Consider the following 22,058-nt stretch of genomic DNA (forward strand, 5'->3'; position numbering starts at 1 on the left):
CTCAGTGTGACAACCATCAGCATCCATGACATTCTGGAATCACACTAAAGATATCAATTCCTTTGTCCACAGCACATTTTGAATGGTGGACCATGGAATGTTCAGTTGTCATGACACAGATTATGCACCTCTGGACATCTCAGTATTCCTTTCATGTGTCGATACTTGCAAAAAGCATCAGCCTGTTGTTTTTATCAAACAAACAGCTTTACAAGTAAAGTCTTGTTCACCTTGTCCAGACTGACTTCATCTGTAATGTACACTGATGCTTGTGCTTCAACCCTACATTGCCATACCAGTTCCGGAGCAAAACAGGCAAGTCACACTGGTAACGATGCATACCCTGCAGCACACAGTCCTACAAAGTTGGGTACCCATATGGTGAATAGTTTTTGTCTACACTGCCTCAAGTAGTGAAATTTTAATTATAACCACCCTGCACAATGCATTTTATTGTAGTTAAGTGTTAATCTATTTTCTGAAAGCCATATGCTGATGTAACTAACTATCCTAATAGCTTTATCATTTAAATTATATTACACTGTTTCACACTAAAATAAAAATGATTGAATGTTTGGTGTTAGATCACTGACATATAAAATGAGAAAAACAATCTCCCCCATGTGCACTTTACGTGACTCCAGTCAGATTCAGACTTCTTCTTGTTGACACTGGAGGACAACCTTCTGCTTCCTACTTCCAGATATGAATGGAACAACTTTTGAGCTTTTTACCCAGTCTCAAATCTTCAAACTTATGCAAAAGCATTGCATAGGCCAGCCAGTCAAATGCTTTTGTTAACTCATAGCTAATACCCAATATCCCCAACCTTTGGTTACCCTCAATAGTGACTCACACATAAAAGGGTAAATTGCAGTTTCTCTGGAGACTCCTATCCTGGAGCCAAGGTGTGAGTCTGACTGCGAATTGTGCATTCTCAGTTGTGCCCCTACTCTCTTATACACTGCTTTCTCAAAACAATTCAAAAAGACTGCTACCAAAGAAATTCATACCTTTAGAAATCAAACATACTGAAGCACCCCACCCCCTCCTCCCAACTAAATTTAGCCTGTACTTTAAGAAATTCCACTACAACATGACCAAAACATTGGTTTTATAAGATGGTGCACCACCATACCTGGATTTTAATGAGCCTAACCAGTTTTTTTTTTTTAGATTAAATTAAGCATGGCAGTACTGTTTTGAAATATGGGAATCATAGTGGGATGGGATATGGTTAAGAACCCTATTCAATCGTCCAAATTTATGTTTCTGGGGTTCCTTCACAAAGGTTGTAGCGTCCATAAGATTTTTACGCATTGTTGTCCATTCTGATGAAGGCCGCATATATGATTGCAGAAACACTGAATCATTTTACAGGATGATGTGGTCAGCACTCCTGAAGAATTTTATGGAAAGTGACTCAAGCTGTGAAAACCTATGCATGTTTATTACCATAAGTGATTATTTTACCGTTCCATATCCAGCTGACTTTGTGCTTTGTTTTTCTTGATTTTGATATCATTGGGAGACTGAATTTAAATTTTCCAGCTCATACTGTATGAGATTTTAGCAAATCACTAGTATAAATCTATTCATTTATTTAATTATATGAATATAATAGAGGGAAACATTTCACGTGGGAAAAATATATCTAAAAACAAAGATGATGTAACTTACCAAATGAAAGCGTTGGTATGTTGATAGAGACACTAACAAACACAAACACACACACAAAATTCAAGCTTTCGCAACCCACGGTTGCTTCATCAGGAAAGAGGGAAGGAGAGGGAAAGATGAAAGGATGTAGGTTTTAAGGGAGAGGGTAAGGAGTCATTACAATCCCAGGAGCGGAAAGACTTACCTTAGGGGGAAAAAGGGACAGGTATACACTCGCACACACACACATATCCATCTGCACATATACAGATATGTCTGCTTGCGTCTGCACACGTGCAGACGGATACGTGTGCGCGTGTGCGAGCGCACACCTGTCCCCCCCCCCCACTCCCCCCCCCCAAGGCAAGCCCCTCCGCTCCCGGGACCGGAATGACTCACCACCCTCCCCCCCCAAAAACCCACATCCCCCCCCCCCCCCCCCCGACAAAGCAACAGTGGGCTGTGAAAGCTTGAACCCCACGTGCGTGCCTGCGCTTGTCAGTGTTTCCATCAACACACCAATGCCCCCGCCCGGCAAGCCACATCATCCTTGTTCTCAGATACACCCCTCCCACGTGGAATGCTTCCCTCCATTATATATATATATATATATATATATATATATATACAACAGAGGGAAACATTCCACATGGGAAAAATACATCCAAAAACAAAGATGATGCAACCCACCAAACGAAAGTGCTGGCACACCGATAGAGACACCAACAAACACAAACACACACACAAAGTTCAAGCTCCCACAACCCACGGCCGCCTCACCAGGAAAGAGGGGGAGGAGAGGGAAAGATGAAAGGATGCAGGCTCCAAGGGAGAGGGCAAGGAGCCACCCCAATCCCAGGAGTGGAGAGACCCACCCCAGGGGGAAAAAGGGAAAGGCACACATTCGCGCGCACACACACACACACACACACACACACACACACACACACACACACACACACATCCACCGCACACACACAGACACAAGCAGACATATGTAAAGTCAAAGAGTTTGGGCAGAGATGTCAGTCAAGGCAGAAGTACAGAGGCAAAGATGTTGTTGAATGACAGGTGAGGTATGAGCGGCGGCTACTTTAAATTAGCGGAGGTTGAGGCCTGGTGGGTTACGGGAAGAGAGGATATATTGAAGGGCAAGTTCCCATCTCTGGAGTTCTGATAGGTTGGTGTTAGTGGGAAGTATCCAGATAACCCGGACGGTGTAACACTGTGCCAAGATGTGCTGGTTGCGCACCAAGGCATGTTTAGCCACAGGGTGATCCTCATTACCAACAAACACTGTCTGCCTGTGTCCGTTCATGCGAATGGACAGTTTGTTGCTGGTTATTCCCACATAGAAAGCTTCACAGTGTAGGCAGGTCAGTTGGTAAATCACGTGGCTGCTTTCACACGTAGCTCTGCCTCTGATCGTGTTCACCTTCCAGGTTACAGGACTGGAGTAGATGGTGGTGGGAGGATGCATGGGACAGGTTTCACACTGGGGGCGGTTACAAGGGTAGGAGCCAGAGGGTAGGGAAGGTGGTTTGGGGATTTCATAGGGATGAACTAAGAGGTTACGAAGGTTAGGTGGAAGGCGGAAAGATACTCTTGGTGGAGTGGGGAGGATTTCATGAAGGATGGATCTCATTTCAGGGCAGGATTTGAGGAAGTTGTATCCCTGCTGGAGAGCCACATTCAGAGTCTGATCCAGTCCCAGAAAGTATCCTGTTACAAGTGGGGCACTTTTGGGTTTCTTCTGTGGGAGGTTCTGGGTTTGAAGGGATGAGGAAGTGGCTCTGGTTATTTGCTTCTGTACCAAGTCGGGAGGGTAGTTGTGGGATGCGAAAGCTGTTTTCAGGTTGTTGGTGTAATGGTTCAGGGATTCAGGGCTGGAGCAGACTCATTTGCTATGAAGACCTAGGCTGTAGGGAAGGGACCGTTTGATATGGAACGGGTGGCAGCTGTCATAATGGAGGTACTGTTGCTTGGGTTTGATGTGGACGGATGTGTGAAGCTGGCCATTGGACAGGTGGAGGTCAACGTCAAGGAAAGTGGCATAGGATTTGGAGTAGGACCAGGTGAATCTGATGGAACCAAAGGAGTTGAGGTTGGAGAGGAAATTCTGGAGTTCTTCTTCACTGTGAGTGAGGGAGGAGGGTGGGGAGTCGTTCCGGTTCTGGGAGGGGCTTGCCTGGGGGGGGGGGGGGGGGGGGGAGGGGCAGGTGTGCGCTCGCACACGCGCACACGTATCCATCCACATGTGTGCAGACGCAAGCAGACATATCTGTATATGTGCGGATGGATATGTGTGTGTGTGCGCGCGAGTGTATACCTCTCTCTTTTTCCCCCTAAGGTAAGTCTTTGCGCTCCCGGGATTGGAATGACTCCTTACCCTCTCCCTTAAAACCCACATCCTTTTGTCTTTCCCTCTCCTTCCCTGTCGGTTGCGAAAGCTTGAATTTTGTGTGCGTGTTTGTGTTTGTTAGTGTCTCTATCAACATACCAATGCTTTCGTTTGGTAAGTTACATCATCTTTGTTTTTAGATACATTTATTTAATTAGATAGATAGAAAAATCTACTCACCAAGCAGCGGCAGAACACAAACATAAAAGACTGTTGTGACTGGCAAGCTTTCGGATCCAGTGGCTCCTTCTTCAGCCAAAATTGTTAAAGGGGAAAGAAGAAAGGTGAAGGAAAAGGACTGGAGAGGTCTAGGAAAAAGGGTAGATTTTGGGAAAGTCACCCAGAACCACAGATATCTCATCCGATGCAGTCCCCAACAATCAGTCTTTCATTCTTATCCTGTACGGTAAGTCTCCCCTGACCAGCGGTTCTGGCTGACTTTCCCAAAATCTACCCCTTTTCCTAGACCTCTCCAGTCCTTTTTCTTCACCCTTCTTCCTTCCCCTTCAACCCTTCTGCCTGAAGAAGGAGCCACTGGCTCCAAAAGCTTGCCAGTCACAACAGTCTTTTATGTGTGTGTTCTGCCACCTCTTGGTGAGTAGCTTCTTCATCTATCGAATTAAATAATTTTATCAATAATTTATTGTTTTTGTTGTTATAAATCTATTCATTTGCAGCTCACTGAAAGGCCTATACATTGGATGGCTCGTCTCCAAACAACAACTGCATTCAGTGACATTTACTGTGACTGTCACAGGTCTTTTCTTTTATCTTGTTGATGTATAGTAGAATTATTTTTCTCTTTATTAAGAAAGTGGTCAGACAACAAAGAGTTCTTATTTTCAGCTATGATTAATGATCTACAGTTTACTCCACATGACCATAAATACTGACTCAAGATACAAAGTTGCCACCAAATATATTCACAATGAAATAAAAACAATAATTCAGAGCAGAAGGCTCTTACATTATTAGTTGATGTTGATACTTGCATGCATTTAAGTAACTTTAATGGTCAGGGAAACTGACCAAACTAATGAAAATTATTGAATATGTACATTATAAAGACATGTAGTGACCAGTTACTTATTTCTTGTATATGGCACCAACAGCTACGCATTCTGGATTTTACAGAGTTTTCATTGTGCTTCATAATGCATGCCAGTATGTATCTTTAGATACAAAAGTTGTTTCGCAGAATCATCATGCCTGTTGCTAGCTGCTGGACAGCAGTACATAGACAGTTATGTTGCAGTTGCAAGAAAGACTAAGCTCATTAATGTGACATTAGATAAAACTGTATATGACACAATGTTGTTAAATTTTCAATTTTTTTTGAGGGGCAGATTTAATTGCATTTTGATATCCAGAAAAATTTGATCACTCAGAGTGAATATAACATCATGAAGTTAGTGAAAATTCATAATACATTTTCTGTTTGAAGCGAAGCGGTACTCATACAGAATTTTAGTATTAAGAATTCACACTTCAGTTTTCTCTGGCGCGCGCGCGCTCACACACACACACACACACACACAGTGAGTAGGATAGCTTACAATCTGTATTACTATGAAACACTATCATGAACAACACATCAGATGTTAGGACTTCATCATGATTCAAATCGGCACCAAAGGAAATAAACTGCTGAAAGTTGATTATTCTTTAGTGTTAGATTTTATTGTGTTTGCAGTTAGTTACAGTAATACATATTTCAAGCTAGTGGCACAATAATGGCAAGCTTCTTCAAAAGAGATATGAAAAATCTGCTTGCATTCAGAAACAGCATGTGCAAATTATTTTAGATGTGTTTTTGAAAGTTCTGTTTTATACATTGCACTTAAAACTATTTTTCAGGTGAACTAATAAGCAGGCCACACAGTGAGGTAAAAGCATGGACTCCACCAGCTGTCCCTCCTCCAGCACCACAGTCTGCACCACCAGAACTAGCTGAACAAGAACAACCTCTCTCAGGCGGTAATGACATACATATTATTCAGAATGAAATAAATGTATATAAATATAGTAGTCAGTATTATCAAAAGTTTGTGTGTGTGTGTGTGTGTGTGTGTGTGTGTGTGTGTGTGTACAGAAAATCTGTTTTCTGAGAGCCAGCTGATACTAAATTGAATATTTTTAATTGCTGTGGAAAAGGGTCCAGTGTAGTGGGCACTGCACATTTTATTTTTCCTGGAAGGCAGTTCTTACGACCAAACAAGGAAATTAATGGTTTATGGTCTATTATGAGGTGAAATTTTGTGCCATAAGAAACTATGAATTGTGAGTGTTTGGTCTAGGCTGAAGAGAGCATTTTAAACGTATATGCAATGGATTTTTCATGCCCTTCATCACATTTGTGAAAAGGAATTACCTTGATGCAACACTGATACACGTTGGTGGCTAGGCTAAGGCTTTTTTATGTTACATATTTCAGCAGACAAGGAGAAAACTTTAGATGATATTTAAACTTGTGGAAAGTGTCCTGATACAGCTGTCACCATTCATATTTTGCAAAGATTTTGAAGAGGTTTGGTGACCTGGGTCACATTTTGTATAAATTTTCGTAATAGTTTATTTTGTCAAGAAATGTCTGCCTCCGTAGCACAGTGGTAGCATTACCGCCTACCATGCAAGGGGGCCCAGGTTCGATTCCCAGCAGGAGACTGGGTGTTGTGTGTCCTTTATCATTTTCATCATCATTGACATGCAAGTCACTGAAGTGGCATCAACTAAAAAGACTTGCAATACGGCAGCCAAACCCTGAAGGGGATATCCTGGCCAATAAATGCCATACGATCATTTCATTTCATTGTCAAGAAATGACTCAAAGTCTTAAAGTTCAGAGGCACTTTGGTTTCTTTCAGTGCCTTCCACATGTTGCTGAGTTAGTTGAAGTCTTTTATAATTAAATATGTGGCCTAAGCACTCCATTTGTTCTTGACAGAATTCACATGATTTTAGGTTGTACTTCAGTGAGTTTTGTTTCTGTGCTTGGAATAGTAGATGTAAGTTTGCCAGCTGTCACTCTCTTGTAATGCCATTTATTAACATATAGTCCAGATACGTGACTACACTCAGATAGTTTTGAATCATCTGCTTCAAAAACATTAGAAAATTGCTGGTGCATTAGCAGTTGTGCAGGGTAACCTGTCGTATCTGTACAATGAGCCCTAAAAGTATTAGCTTTAGCCTGTCACAAGTTCTCCTGAATAATATCTGGACTAAACACCTCGGGCAACAAATCGGTACCCCCCCTCCCCCCACATGTTTGTGAGTAGGGAGTTAACTGGATGTGCAAACATCAATGAAACCGAGGTAGCTTAGTGGGGCTCATGTCTTGCCATGTAAATGCAAAGTTCAGCTGTGACAAAAACTGGTCCCATTTTGCCAGGCTGTGGGTAATAAAGTGTTATAGTCACATGCTTAAAGCCATTTTTAAAACAAAACCTGCAAAATTCCTGGGAAACAAAAGCCAGGACATTATTGCTCACCTAGGTAACAGGAGGACCAAACCATGAAATGATTTTACTTAGGAGGTTCGCACTAGCTCCTGTCGTTACACTGTCAATGGGCCTCAACAACGTGAACCTAGTAAACGCATCAACAGTGATGAAAATAAGCACACTTTGTGTGGAGAGAGAGCCCACATAGTCAACAAATAGTTGCTGCATGGAAAATTCCACCCATCTGGAGTTAAGAAGGCTGCACTTATGCCCCAAACTGCGTTTGCACCTTTTGCATTCCTGATACTGTGTAACTAATTGCTTAACATCTTTATGCAGGAAAGTCCAGATGATGTGGTCCCTGATCTTATGAAGCATCTTGTAAAGGCCCAGGTTCCCCCCCCCCCCCTCCAACATTGAATGATGGTAATATTTAAAGATGGCAGGAATTAGCTCCCTTTTAAGACAGATTTTCCAAATCCCACCTCCTTGGGTTTTTGCGCATGTAATGCCTTTCCTAACAAGGTACCCAGGTGCATCTTCTCTGGATTGGATTCATTGCTCAATCTTTCCTAAAGCAGAGTCTGAATCCTGATGTAGCCCCTGATCCCCAAAGAGATCAGGCATTTCACACAAAACCACAGCCATCAAGGCCTCTTGCTGGGCCACCTGTTCTCTAGGGCTCTTCTCAGCATCAGATTCAAACATTCTGCTAAGGACATCAGTGACCATATTGTCAGAACCCGTGATATGTCTGACTTCAAACTTAAACACTAATATCCTAATGGTCCACCTCATGATCTGACCAGTCTTGTAAGGACGTGCCAGCGCCCACAACAGGGCTTGGTTGTCCGTCTCCGACACAAAGGAATGATCGTCAAGGTAGAATCGAAATTTTTCAGTACCAAATAGCACCACAAGCACCTCCAGCTCATAGGTGGAATATTTGGTCTCAGCACTAGTAAGGGCATGTGATGCATAAGCCACAGGATGTCACTGACCATCCTGCCCTTGCAGCAACATGGCTGCAACACCAGAGTTCGATGCGTCAGTTTGAAGGATGAAGGGCAAGTCAAAATTCGGGAATGCTAAAACCAGAGCATTGCTCAATGCATACTTCGGGTATCAAAGGCCGCCTGCTGGGCATCAGTTCATGTAAATTCCTCATTTTTCCTACGTAGTGTGTTCAGAGTGGCTGCTAATTCAGCAAATTTGGGGATATATTTGCTATAAAAATTAATCATTCCCAAAAATTGGATTATCCCTGTCTTACTCTTTGGAGAACAGAATTTCAAAATGGTTTGCATGTGGGAATGATCTATTCCTGCCCCATCTACTGATATTAAGTGCCCTATAAATGAGATTTCTGGATGGGCCAAGTCGACCTTGGATGGATTCATGGTTAAACTTGCCTCCCCAACCTTGCCAAAACCTGGCACAGATGCTCCAGGAGTTCAGAGAAGGTTTTGCTGTATATGATGACATCATCTAAATAATTGTATGTGAACTGTAACTATATGGAATCCAACAGACGAAAGAACTGCAGCTTACATGGATAAACTGAAATGGAGTCAGCTGAATTCATACAAACTCCAGTCCATAGCAAAGGCTGTAACAGGCTTAGAAGCCTTCACCAGGGGAATCTAATAGTAGGCTTGGTTGAGGTCCAAGACCATGAAGTACCTCATACCAGCAAATCAAGTAAAACAGTGGTAGAGGTCTGGCAAAGGAACAGATTCTAACACCACCTTCTTATTTAACAAATGGTAATCCACCATAGGTCTGATGCCTGATACATTACATTTCTTAACTAAAACTATTGGAGATACTTAGGGCAAGACAGACAGCCGGATAACTCCCTTGCCCAACATTTTGTCAATCTCGGCATAATATGGTGACTGTCTAACAGGAATATCATTGTTAAGTTGAATACCATATTCCACCTTATAAGTCATCCCAAGTTTATTAGTCGGCATGTGAGGAAATTGTTTTAATACCCACCACAGCTGTTATGCCTCCACCTCCAACAGATGCTGCAAATTAAACTCCCCATAACTATCAGCCACCAAACATACCTCACGGACACACTTATCATGGCAAAAGACCAACTTTGTTGTAGGCATGAACTGAAATAAAATGACCTTTGCCCATAATCCAATACTAATCCAGTTTTATCCATAAAGTAACAGCCCAAAATTAATTCAAGACTCAAATTCTTAATCATGATGACCTAAAGTGGCCAAGAAAATTTCCCAATACTGCAATTGACTCCCAAGGCTCTGATGGTAACCAGTTGCTGACCATTGGCAGTGTGATGCCTTACAAAGGTTGGGTGCAACTGCCCAGACTTACAAATATGCTCATGTCTAGTATACCATTCATAACTGACTAGTGATGCAGAGCTTCCCAAATCCACTAACCCACATATTGGTTCATGATTAATATTGGTGCAGGCAGGCAGCGCACTACCCACACTGAGATGATAGCAAGCATGTGGTATCTTATTTCGGCCATTCTGCCTGGTCCTACTTCAGCATCAACTGTTTGGCTCTGTGCTAGGCTGGCAATTGCACTGCCAGGCAAAGTGTCCAGTGTCCACCTACAACAAAAACATCTGCTTGATTGATTAGCAATACTGGCACCAGATTCTGAATTAATCCCACATTCTGTTTGCTTAACATCACGACTACACCAGCACCTTGCATTGCCTTATGCAAGTTACAATTCTAATTCTTGAAATGTGGAGGGTCTACCCATGAACAAAATTATATGATCGATCTTCTGGATTTATCCCCTGAACAATGATAGACACTATCTCAGCTTTGGATAAAGCTGCTTCAAGGGCTTGTGCTGCCACATGCACTTCCCAAATGTAGCATGAAAGAGGCTCCCTTTCCTGCTGAGGAGCCCATGGGGATAAATAATCTTCTCTGTAGGATGGTGTACCTCAGTTTACCTGTATCTCATTCCTGCACCAAGGTGTCACTGACAAACTCAATGAGCGAAGCTTTACATAGTGGGTAAATGAGTTGTAACTCTACCTGTCAAGGAACTTTAAAGATCCTAACTTGTTTCTCCAAATCAACTGAAAATCACAGGAATTTTACAAGACACTCCACAGAATCAATGGTGAGTGACAATACATCACAAAGCACACATAAAAATGGGTTGGGTAACTTAGCAAAACATTGGAAACCTCTGTCTAAACCATATGCAGTATCAATCAAAGCTTAAGGAAAAACAACCATACAGCTCAGTGATTAAAACAAATTTCTGATCACAACTCAATTAAAAATAGGCTAGCCTATAATTTAAAATATTCCCCTTAAGTAAGACTACAGTTTGATAACCAATAACAGCTTAGAAATCAAACTTTACGAAAGTGACCTACCATTAACACTGAGAGGTTGAGCCAGTACCAATCACCAAAGCAACAAACCTGATGCAAAACAGATAACTAGTGATCTTAATTGCTAATTGATTTCAAACAGTCAGAACTGCCAAAGACAGCCATGAGCAGTAATACAATGCCAGTAAGCTGTTGTGGCCAGAAACACTCAGTCAGTATTCTGTGTTACAGCTCCATGTCCACGGCTGATAACGACAGAAGGCCACTTTGGGTTGAGTTAGCAGTCCCCACTGAGTCATGCAGAACTGTGTGTTCTCCAGTATAAGGGAGCCAACTAATACCACACAGCCGCAGCTTGGTCCAGAAAGCTAGCAAACTTCCACGTGCGGCACTCAACGGCTGTCAGCTTTGTACACTCTTTACACGCTCACTGCCACAAACACACTCACTGCTCCCATCCAAGCACTCCCTGTTCACTACTTCCATCATCAATTTCAAAACCAAAGCTGGCCAAATAAGCAAGATGGTGAAGATAGGACACCACCAAAGATATCAAAATAAGAATCAACCATAACATGCAAGCTGCACCAGTTCAGTGAGCTCCATCATTAAGCAGGTAATGGAACCCCTTAGGGAAATAGCAAGCAGTCCAGGAATGAAGGCCCATATGCACTTGGTACATCTGTCATGAGGTCTCATCCGAGACATGGAGGAGGGTGCGCCATCCGTTATGGAACACATTGGCTGCAACTGGTTGAAAATCATAGATCATGTTAGCACAGATTACAGGGCTCTCACTACTCTGGTTTGGAGGCAAAAGGAAGCTCTGAATCAGAGGCTCAAATTATTCTGTGATGATCTTGGATGCAAATTTCTTGATCTCCACTTTAGGGTGGAAATTATAGGGCTCCCCTGAATAGGTCAGGCATGGACCACATGAAGAAAGAAACTACTTGGATAGCAGAGAACATGTAGTGTGCACATGGAGGCTTTTTTAAGTTAGAAGAATTCCTCCTCATGGTCAATGATGAATTTCCTGCTGAAATTGAAGATGGATCAGTGATATTATTCTCAGAGGTGAACATTCATCCTTGCAGATCAGAAAGCAAAAATGTTAAGGTGGTAATGGGAGACTGAAAGAGCACAAAGAGTAAGGTTCCAGAATTTGTATTGTTTATTAAAGATAATAATACACACTAAGAACAGAAAGTAAGCTGAAAATCTAAATGAATAGCAGTGAAATCATAAATTCAGATCGAACATATATCTGAAGGATATGTTTGACATAATGGTGGCAGCACATTTATTGCCAAAAAGAATTCAACAATATGTAGTGGGGTTACTATGGATTATGAATGTGAAATAATCTGAGTGAAGTTAAGCATCAAAGGTGGAACAAACATGGTCATCAGATGGTTTTATGCACTATATGAATCAGCAGCTATAGTGGCAGAGTGATTCAGAGAGAACTTGGACAATATCATGAGTAAGTTTCCTGATCATGAAATTGACAGTTATAGAATGGGACAGTCAGCAGATTAAAACTGGTACCAGAGCCAGCCACTATTGATGTAAAATCACAGAAAACAGCGACTATTACAAAATACTTACAAGTAATCATACACAGTGACCTAAAATGGAATACCTGCTAACATGCACCTAGCTGATGCTAGGCTGAAATGCAGTGGGAGAATCTTAAGAAAATATAATTCATCCACAAAAGAAGAGACTTACAAAATACTTATTTGACTGATCCTTGAGTATGGTATGATCTCTATATAGGTTCGATAAGATTACAAGATTAACCAAAGGGTTGGTACATCTGCTAACACTGTTCCTCTTTTCTTTGCCATACACCTCCAATATTTCTCATATACGACTATGGTGGTATTTATCCATTCAACCTTTCGTTATGATTTTAAGTGTTTGTATTTTGTGTACATTTAAGACACGCATGTCCAAAACATGAAAAAAACAACTTTTTTACAGCAAAGCATGCAAGAGAACTTCTGTGAGGATTGGAAAGTAGAAGAAGAGGTATTGGTGGACATAAAGCTGTGAGGCTGGGTCATGATTTGTGCTTAGATAACTCAGTTGATAGAGCAGTTGCCTGCAAAAGGCAAAGGTACCAGGTTTGGGTCCTGGTCTGCCACAGTTGTGATCTGCCAAGATGTTTCAAATCAGTGTGCACTTCACTGCACAGTGGAAACAAATTCTGGTGAACTTCTTACAACATTCTATGGTTTTTTGGATAGATTTTATTGAGCTTAGAGCCATATCCAATGTGTCCATTGCTGCCATTGACTCATTGTAGTCCAGTGCGCACTCCTGTTTCTGGACCTTCTTTCTAGTTTTATGGTCAGTTTTCTTTGCCAATGCTGCAACTTGTGAGATCCAAACTTGTCTTTATCACACCACTTGACAGCTAATAAAATATCAGATGACCTTAACAGAGTTTGTTCTTTTTTCAGCAATGTTTTCATTTAAGGCATGTAATGTGTGTTTTTGGGGATTTTTCCACATGTATTTGTAGCTCTGTAATGCAATCACATACCATCTGTTCACATAAATAGATGTGCTATCGAGTGACCACTATAGCCCTTGGTTTCCCCAGGCTATATTCTTTGATGTCACTTTCAGCCCCTGTATAAACAAAGAAATCCAGTATGTAACCAGTCTTGCAGTCACAGAACATGGATAACTTTATTTCAGATCATCTTTTCTTAGAAGTAATGTAGTGCTTAAAGAATAGTTTCCCATTGAACAGAAGTAAACTTTTGGCTACACAGAATGGAGAAATACATTCCTAATGGTCTGACATATTTAATCAGCAACCTTTCTTACTTTGAGAAGTCTGTCTCCAGCACTATCCAAGAAGTCAGCAAAATACAGAACACTTACAATCAAATAAAATCAGTTTCTTGAGAGCAATTCTTCCAAAATGGGTGTATAAAAAATTACTACTTCCTTCCACAATAAACTCTAAAACTGACAGTGATGCAAATAATTGAAAATATTGAAAGATTGAACATCAGGCATCCAGATAACAAATAATCCCTGCATTCTCCACATTTAAAGGATGCACTAGTGGGTGGTATTTGTTTTGTTGTTTTGTGACCAATACACGTTATGTGTACTCTTCTCTGTTTTTGTAGAGAAGTCACATTCACTGTTACTTTCATACAAGTCTGAATATTATTTGGAAATAACACAACATGCAGTTCCATGTATAATACCTGTTGTGGTTGAGGCTTGAGGAGATGCAGTTCTTTCTTTGGAGTCAGAATCTTTGTCTGACAAACAAAGATCAGACAGATCCTTGCAATCAGTTTTAATAAGTACTTCCAACAACTCCAGCAGCTTGGATATATGAGGTCCCTTTGGCCTTATGAACAGTTGCAGATGTGCATTTGCAGTGACTCCACTGCCTGCAACATACTGAGTTTCATACAAATTACAAAATGTTCAGTTAAAAATCTGCATATAATCCACAGAATGATCATCCAGCACAGACAAGCAGCAGAAAGTGAAAGAGCTCACACTTGTAAGGGGTACTTTACGTAAGGTGAGAAAATTTATTATTCAGGTTGCATGGAATAGTAGCATGAAGTCAAGTCAAACAAAAAATATTGACCCTTTGTAGATATTGATAAAATATGAGTTTGGAAGTTTTCTGTCAAATAGTAAAGCAAAGTTGAGTGATTAATCAGTTTTTTCATGAAAAGTGCATATAATTATACAAAAAAAACAAGTGGACAAATCAGTATCATGATTTTTAGCCAGTAGTGTCTGTTGGCAAGCTATATTCTTCCTTGAACAATTATTAATATGACTATGAACTTCTAAAACATGATAATTTTAATTTGGAAAAGCTATACAGCAATTGCTACCTTTAGCTTGCAAATGGAACGGGATTTGATGGTTATTACGAGCATGGTTGGGTCAGGCCATTGTTAGGAATTGTGCTATTTATGAACTCAATAATCTAAGTAATGGTATGAACTGTTCTCCTTTCAGAGCAACCATGTCACTTACACTGAAGAAGCGAACCTTTAAATTTCATAAAGAACAGAGATATGTTTCCATTTAGCAACACTGACGGGTTCCATGAAAAGTGTGTTCTCTCTGTTAACCGTGCCTTACCTATCACTGATCACTGCAATTAAGAATCAGAAAATATAGAGAGAGGGAGGTTACATACTACACTGTCTATTTATGAACAACTGCTACCAGTGAGCGCACAATTTCAATAGTCCATCACAAGATGGGTCTTGAGCTTAAAGGATTAAACAAATACAGGAACAAGAGTTATGTTGATTTGCTTTTATTGTTAATAAATGTTCCAACACATTGCACTGCTGACATAAGGAAAGACAAGAAATGAAGAGCAGAACAGTGTGCCTTCCTTGCATGTTCTAAGTATGAAAAAGGGAGTAATAAATAACTGAAGATAAGGTTGAATACTGATAGTTATCCTGGGCTTTTCATAAGTTGCAGGAAGTTATATTTATATACTCACTATTAAGAACATAAGTGTTCCAGTTCTTTTTCATGATTCTAAGTTACTAACCACCAACCTGTAACACTTTTCATAAATTTTGCGTGTGCAGTAGATGGAAATTTGAGTCATTACTGACTGATGTAGTGTATTATATGAAACACTGAATCTTTGTATGACCTTGTTTATTTATATTGGGTATGGATCCACTAAATCATAGCAGTCAAATGTGAGTATGATGATCTTGATGTTAACATGCTCAACAGGAAATATTCACCCTACACCAAATACGATCGCTAAAGGTAAAGTTCTGCATTCTGGCTCTAGGCAGGCCAATTGGGCCTGACCAACTGCTGTGTCATCCTCTGCCAGTGGTGTTATCGGATGCAGTACGGAGTGGTATGTGATCTGCACACGACTCTCCTGGTCACTGTTGATTTCTTGAGCTTGGAACCACTACTAATTAGTCAAGTAGCTCTGCAGTTGGCCTCACAAGGCTGAGTGCATCCTGTACCAGTCCCCCACCAAGGAAAAATCTCTGGCTGTATGGGAACTGAACCTGCATCCCCACTCTCCAGCCAACTGCTCTAATCACTCATCCATGGAGGTGGGCTAAATATGATCACTGTTGGTACAATAATATCTCTTGATAGTTTCATGACACCTCAAAAGTAAACTAATTACTGAATATTTTCAATGTGTAGTTCCTCTGCACATTTATGAAAGACCCTTTTATTGTGAAAATGATGGTACACATCCAGATGCAAGCCATATGACTAAGTCTGGCCTTAAACAACATCACCAAGCTGTGCTTCTCACTGATCTCTCACACAGTGTTACACCATTGAGCAGTGGCTCTTTGTTGTTGCACTGTGCCACTGTGAGAACGTCGCTACCACATTCTGCCATGTTGCTGTTCCATCATAGATTTGGATGAGGAAGATAACTTTCTTTTACTTCTCCTAATGAACAAGAAAACCCCAAATGAGTGGTAGCTATAGATGGTAAACACATATGTGCCATCAAACCAGCTGACAGTGACTTGTTTATTACAAATACAAAAATTTTTCTCCATAGTGCTGCTAGCCATGTGTGATTACTACTACAGATTCACGTTTGCTGATGCTGGTGCCTGTGGAAGAGCGAAAGGTTCAACTGTATTCAAGAATTCATTGCTTTATAAGAAGTTAATTGAGAATATAATTAAATTCCCTTGAAACTGGCAGCTGTGTGTACCACCAATCATTGGTGGTAAAGGTTTTAGTATGTCATTGTTCTTTCTGCATCCATACAGAAGCAATTTCTTAACAGTTAAAAATTGAACTACCATCTCTGTAGGGCTAGAAGATACACTGAATATACTTTTGGCATTCTTAATGACAAGTGGAGAATTTTTCAATGGTCTCCAGAATTTGCCAATGATGTGAAAACATGCTGTTTTGAGAATTTTGAATATGATGAAGATGGATACAGATCTGAAAACACTTTGACTACTTTCAGTTAACATGACATGTCAACAGGCAAAACACATTTACCATGGCAGTCTGAAAAATTATTACCTTACTGAACATATTTAAATGAAGTATATTCCATATTTAATCATTTAATAAAAGTGAAAATGTTGTACATGTACAGTTTATTGATCATTTTTGTTATGACACTTGCCAATTGTTTTCTTCTCTGATGTACTTTTGTCTCCAAAGTCCTGAGAAAACATAATGATGATTGCCTCCATTGCTTTAAATTTCTTGACTTTAATATTCTTCACACTACACATTTCATATTGATGGATGTTTTTCAGTATCACAGATGAAGTCTTCTGCATTGATTTCCATCTCAAGCCAACAGTATTGCTAAAGGTCTACTAATGCTACAAGATGCTCATACACGGCAATATCAGTATGTCATGTGCTGATGGTTCCTATGCAGCTTAATCTGCTGCTTGACTTGTCAGTAGTACCACCGAGTGGCATTTAGCAAAGGCCATGAATGAAAGCAGTGTTCTGCCAGTGGTGGTGATAGCCTGCTGTTAAGAGCCACAGAAGTGCAGTGGCACTGTATGTCTCAACGTGTTCATTTAAGCCAGTGGTCGTCAAGCTGCGGCCTACGGGCCGCATACGGCCCGAATCAAGTATTCGTGTGGCCCGCGATCCTCAGCTGTATTTTATAACAATATGCATCTGACAACTAACAGTTGAACCCAAAACGCCAACTAACATTAACAGCTGTAGTTTTCCTGCTTAATAACGCGGGAAAGTTATTGTTTTGTCTTCCAGTACCAACAACTCTCGTGTGCGAGCATCTTGTAGTGATCAGAGTCTACGGTATGAATTTTGAGATGGAAGTAACATGAATTTGTGAATGCATGTTACAGAGATGGTCATCTTCAAATGTGATACTTGCTTGCAGCAAGGAACATTACATTAAAGATCTTATCATACGGGGCAATGAGTAGAAGAAAACTGACATTCAAATCATATGTCATAGGGTCTTGTATTGAATAGTGCTTTAAAACATAAGTACAGTTACTTTTATTAACCAGTTAACTATCCGTTCACACGGACAACACAAGACTTAGTTATGCAAAGCTGTGCTACAACTCTGGGGTTGCTGAGGGTGCAACGATCTGAAATAGATAATGTTTGACTCAAATTGGTCTGAATGGTGCTGATTTTTAAGGATCACTACATGGGGGCCAGCTGCCAGCTTATTGCGCCCTTACCACAACTAGTCTACTGGACGCTTACAAAATACCGATTTCCATAGCTTACCAATTAATAATAATACTGGTACACATGCAGCCCAAGGTGTCAACCCTTAATGTTAATACTGGATATTGAGCAAAAAGCTTTGATGACCACTGATTTAAGCCAATAGTATGCCAACAGAAGCATTGCTAATAAAGGCATCTCAGTGGCATGGTCTCTAGAGGCTCTAAGTGCAGAGCTCTATTTTTGGTCTTTGGTGGAATAAACTCCTCTGCCCCACTTCTTCTTTTCACAAACACTCTACATGCTGTTGTGCAAACAAGGAATCAGTTAAGTTATTCATCTACTCTGAAGACACTGTCACTGATGTATTTGTAAATGTCCAGTAACAATTATAATTTTGTTCTGTAATGAGTGTCCAACAGTAAAGTCTCATATGAATTTTTTTGGTGAGAAAGACAACATGTAGATGGACAATACATAAAATGCCTTCCTCATGTCATCACTGACGTGTACTAAAGATCTTAATTTCCCCAAAACCCTAGCCTCTTTATCATTTTAAATGCTTTTGCAACTAATCTGCTGTTCAGTTTCACTTGTTCCTATTGATCAGTATTTAAATTCTGTAAAATGCTTGCAGCCATTGCCAGCACATGTAACATACTGTATCTCCATACATATTATTTCTCTTGTTAGGTATCTAACAGTAATTGGAAGTACTATACAGGGTGTATCAAAAAGAATCACCCAATTTGGCACATCTATATTTCTGAAACTAATAAACATATACAATGAATTTTGTTTCTCGGTGAAGGGGAAACTCAATAAGCTTTTTTACATACATTTTCATAGGTGTTCATTATGCTCCCATTGAGATGCATGGCATATGTCAATGCAGTATTCACAGAGTTCTCACACTGCAGCAAGGATGTCTTCCACAACTGCTGCTATGTGATGTCTTAGTTCATTCTTTGTTGCTGGTAATGGAGGCACATAAACAGAGTCTTTTATAAACACTCACAAGAAATAATGACATACAGTCAGGTCCAGTGACCTTGGAGGTCAGTAATGTAAGGCTGAATCATTTGGTTCAGTGCAACCGATCCATCGTTCAGTAATTGTTTGATTTAAAAATTCCCACGCTTCCAGATGCCAGTGTATTGGTGCCCCATCCTCTTGGTAAAAGAATTTGTTCGAATCAGTCTCCTACTGTGGGAAAAGAAAGTTCTCAAGCATATCAAGATATGTGCTTCCTGTAACAGTGTTCTCAGCAAAGAAAAATGGACCATACAACCTTTCCCATGAAAATGCACAAAACACATTAAATTTTGGAGAGTCCCTCTCATGCTGTACAACTTCACATGGTTGTTTTGCACCCCATATACTCACATTACAGTGGTTCAACTTTCCATTTAAATAGGATGCTGCCTCTTCACTAAACACTAACCATGGAAGAAAACTGTCATCCTCCATGTTGCCAAGTACTAAATTACAGAACTCCACACACTGTTATTTGTCACCTTCAAAAAGAGCTTGCAGTAACTGAATTTTGTATGGTTTGATGTGTAAACATAGATCCAACACATACTAGATGGACATCAGGGTCGTGTTGAGCTGCACGGTGAACGGATCTCTGCAGACTCCTTGTGAAACTATGGCGGATGCTTTCAATGTCGGTGTCAGACACTCAGAGACAGCCCAGCAATTTGCCTTTACACAAACAATCTGTTTCTCAGAATTGTTCATGCCATCATCTAATGATCTGAGCTGTTGGAGGATTCACACCATACCTAGTATGGAAGTCACGTTGATCATTTATTACTGACCCACACCGTGCAAAATGTAGAACACAAAATGCTTTCTGCTGTCCCGACACAGTTTTTACTAAAACTTAAGTACACTGCTGCTACCTAGTGGGAACCACGTGAAACTCAAGAGTTTGCTCTTCCCAACAGTACATTGTTCACGCACACATCTCAGATAACATAAAAGTTATGATTTTTTAAAATTGGATGATTCTTTTTGATATACCCTGTATACCCCCCAACCACCCACTTTTAATATAATAATATACTCATACTATTCCAGTTTTATTTAACTGCTGTAAAACTTACTGCTATGTCTCAATAAAATAGTAAAAATATTAATTTGGTTGCATTCACATTATGTTTCGTATTTTGCAGGTTGGCGATCTGACACAACAGAGACTGAACCTTCAAGCACACCAGTTCCACAGCCTTCTCAGACAGTTAATGGGCTTGAAGAAAAAAGTGAAGGGGAGGAGAACGTACCAACAGGGTCAGAACTGACTCACTATGAGACACCTGTTCCTGGAACTACACTTAAATGTCTTGGAGATGTTTCATTTGGTGCTGAAGAGGGTAAAGTTATAGGAACACAGCAACCAGGAGGGCCATCTGGTTACCGAGTTCTGGAAGCTCCTAGTCCACCATCCGACATTGCATATCAGCCAAGTGAGCTGGGAAGCGCACAGGGCTCTTACCATGTATTAGAAGGTCAAGCACTGACACAAGAATCTCCCACTAAACCTTTGCCACTTGTATCCCCGTCCTCTGGCCGTTCACTTGCATCTGATGTTCTAGAGAAAGCTAGAACAAGATTTGACAAATTCTGGGGTAAAAGCAAGGAGTCACCTGACAGGGAAGGAAAGGTATAAAACTATAGCACATTTCATTGTATAGTAATCCAGCTCTTATGTACTGCAGCGTCCACACGCATGTCTTATGCATGGAACAAAACTGTATATCGATGCTTTACTTCTGTAGTAGATAACCATTCCCTTGATTCTCCTGCTTGGGATGTTATTCCATTTTAGCTGTTCTTACTATTGAGAAACATGTGTTATTTATGATTCACTTATTATTTATATATCTTTGATATGACAAATTAAAATGGAAATGCACTGAAACATCCCATTCAGAAGATATATGAAATTTATAATTACAAGAGACTGTGCCCTTGTCCTAAACTTTATGGGAGATAAATCAACAGTTTGTTTGCTAATTTATTATTATAGTAATAAATCAGATTTAGATGTCAAAATGGCCAATTTATTTATTTTGTGGTACAAATAAGTAGCAAAATATGTCATTTGTACCTCAAGAGCTTACTGTTTGCTGTTTCAAATTGTCAGTGTATATAAAAAATTATATGGCACTGAATTTTAATCTATTGTTCTAAAGCAATTCTGAGGTGAACAGCCTGTCAGCTATTGAAATTTCTAATGAATACATTTTTTTTAATTTCTTTATTTCATGTTACATATTTACTCAAAAGAATATCTGTTTTTCAACAAAATGAAAAAAATGAGATTCATTGCTTATGTAATTTAAAATAAAAAATAAAAAAAGAAATAAAAACAGTTCTGTAAGTATAAAATTTGAAATGCATTGTTCAACATGAATATTCCAAAAATACTCATTTTATTTGTTATCTATGTGTCTGCTTCTTAGTTCAGAGCAAATTCATAGCAGACTGCTTTCATCTATTGGTTGTGCTACTTCAGAAACAGACTGGATGTAATATTATATCTGTTGCTTGCAATTAATAATTGTTGTATTTGCTGTTGATAAAGGTTAAGTCACTGTTTGCTTCCATATATCACAAGAGTTTGTGTGATTTAGTGTACTATAGGAAGCAGTTTGTCACTCATGTTGATTTTGATGACTGAAAATAAAGTGTATTTGATGAACAATTGAACATTCTTGTGTGTATTCTGTTACAAAGTGGATTTCTCTTTTCTATATCCTCTTTTCCTCTCCACTCCAAGAAAAGTATATATATATATATATATATATATATATATATGTGTGTGTGTGTGTGGAAACATACCACGTGGAAAAAATATATCTAAAAACAAAGAATCTGTAACTTACCAAACGAAAGTGTTGGTACATTGATAGAGACAATAACAAACACAAACACACACACAAATTTCAAGCTTTCGCAACCCACGGTTGCTTCATCAGGAAAGAGGGAA

At 39.9% G+C, this 22,058-nt stretch overlaps 1 protein-coding gene across 1 annotated transcript in view; it reads left to right on the top strand.

Moving 5' to 3' along the window:
• Positions 1-21,770, top strand: part of LOC126183857 (microtubule-associated protein 1A-like) — a 610,220-nt gene extending 588,450 nt beyond the window's left edge. Inside the window, exons 15-16 of the mRNA XM_049926148.1 lie at positions 5,918-6,037; positions 20,242-21,770. Coding sequence (XP_049782105.1) covers positions 5,918-6,037; positions 20,242-20,735 — 614 coding nt within the window. The 3' untranslated portion in view covers positions 20,736-21,770. The remainder of the gene's footprint in view (positions 1-5,917; positions 6,038-20,241) is intronic.
• The last annotated feature ends 288 nt before the right edge of the window (positions 21,771-22,058 follow it).

Source organism: Schistocerca cancellata, chromosome 4, assembly GCF_023864275.1.
Source record: "Schistocerca cancellata isolate TAMUIC-IGC-003103 chromosome 4, iqSchCanc2.1, whole genome shotgun sequence".
NCBI classification, from domain to species: domain Eukaryota; kingdom Metazoa; phylum Arthropoda; class Insecta; order Orthoptera; family Acrididae; genus Schistocerca; species Schistocerca cancellata.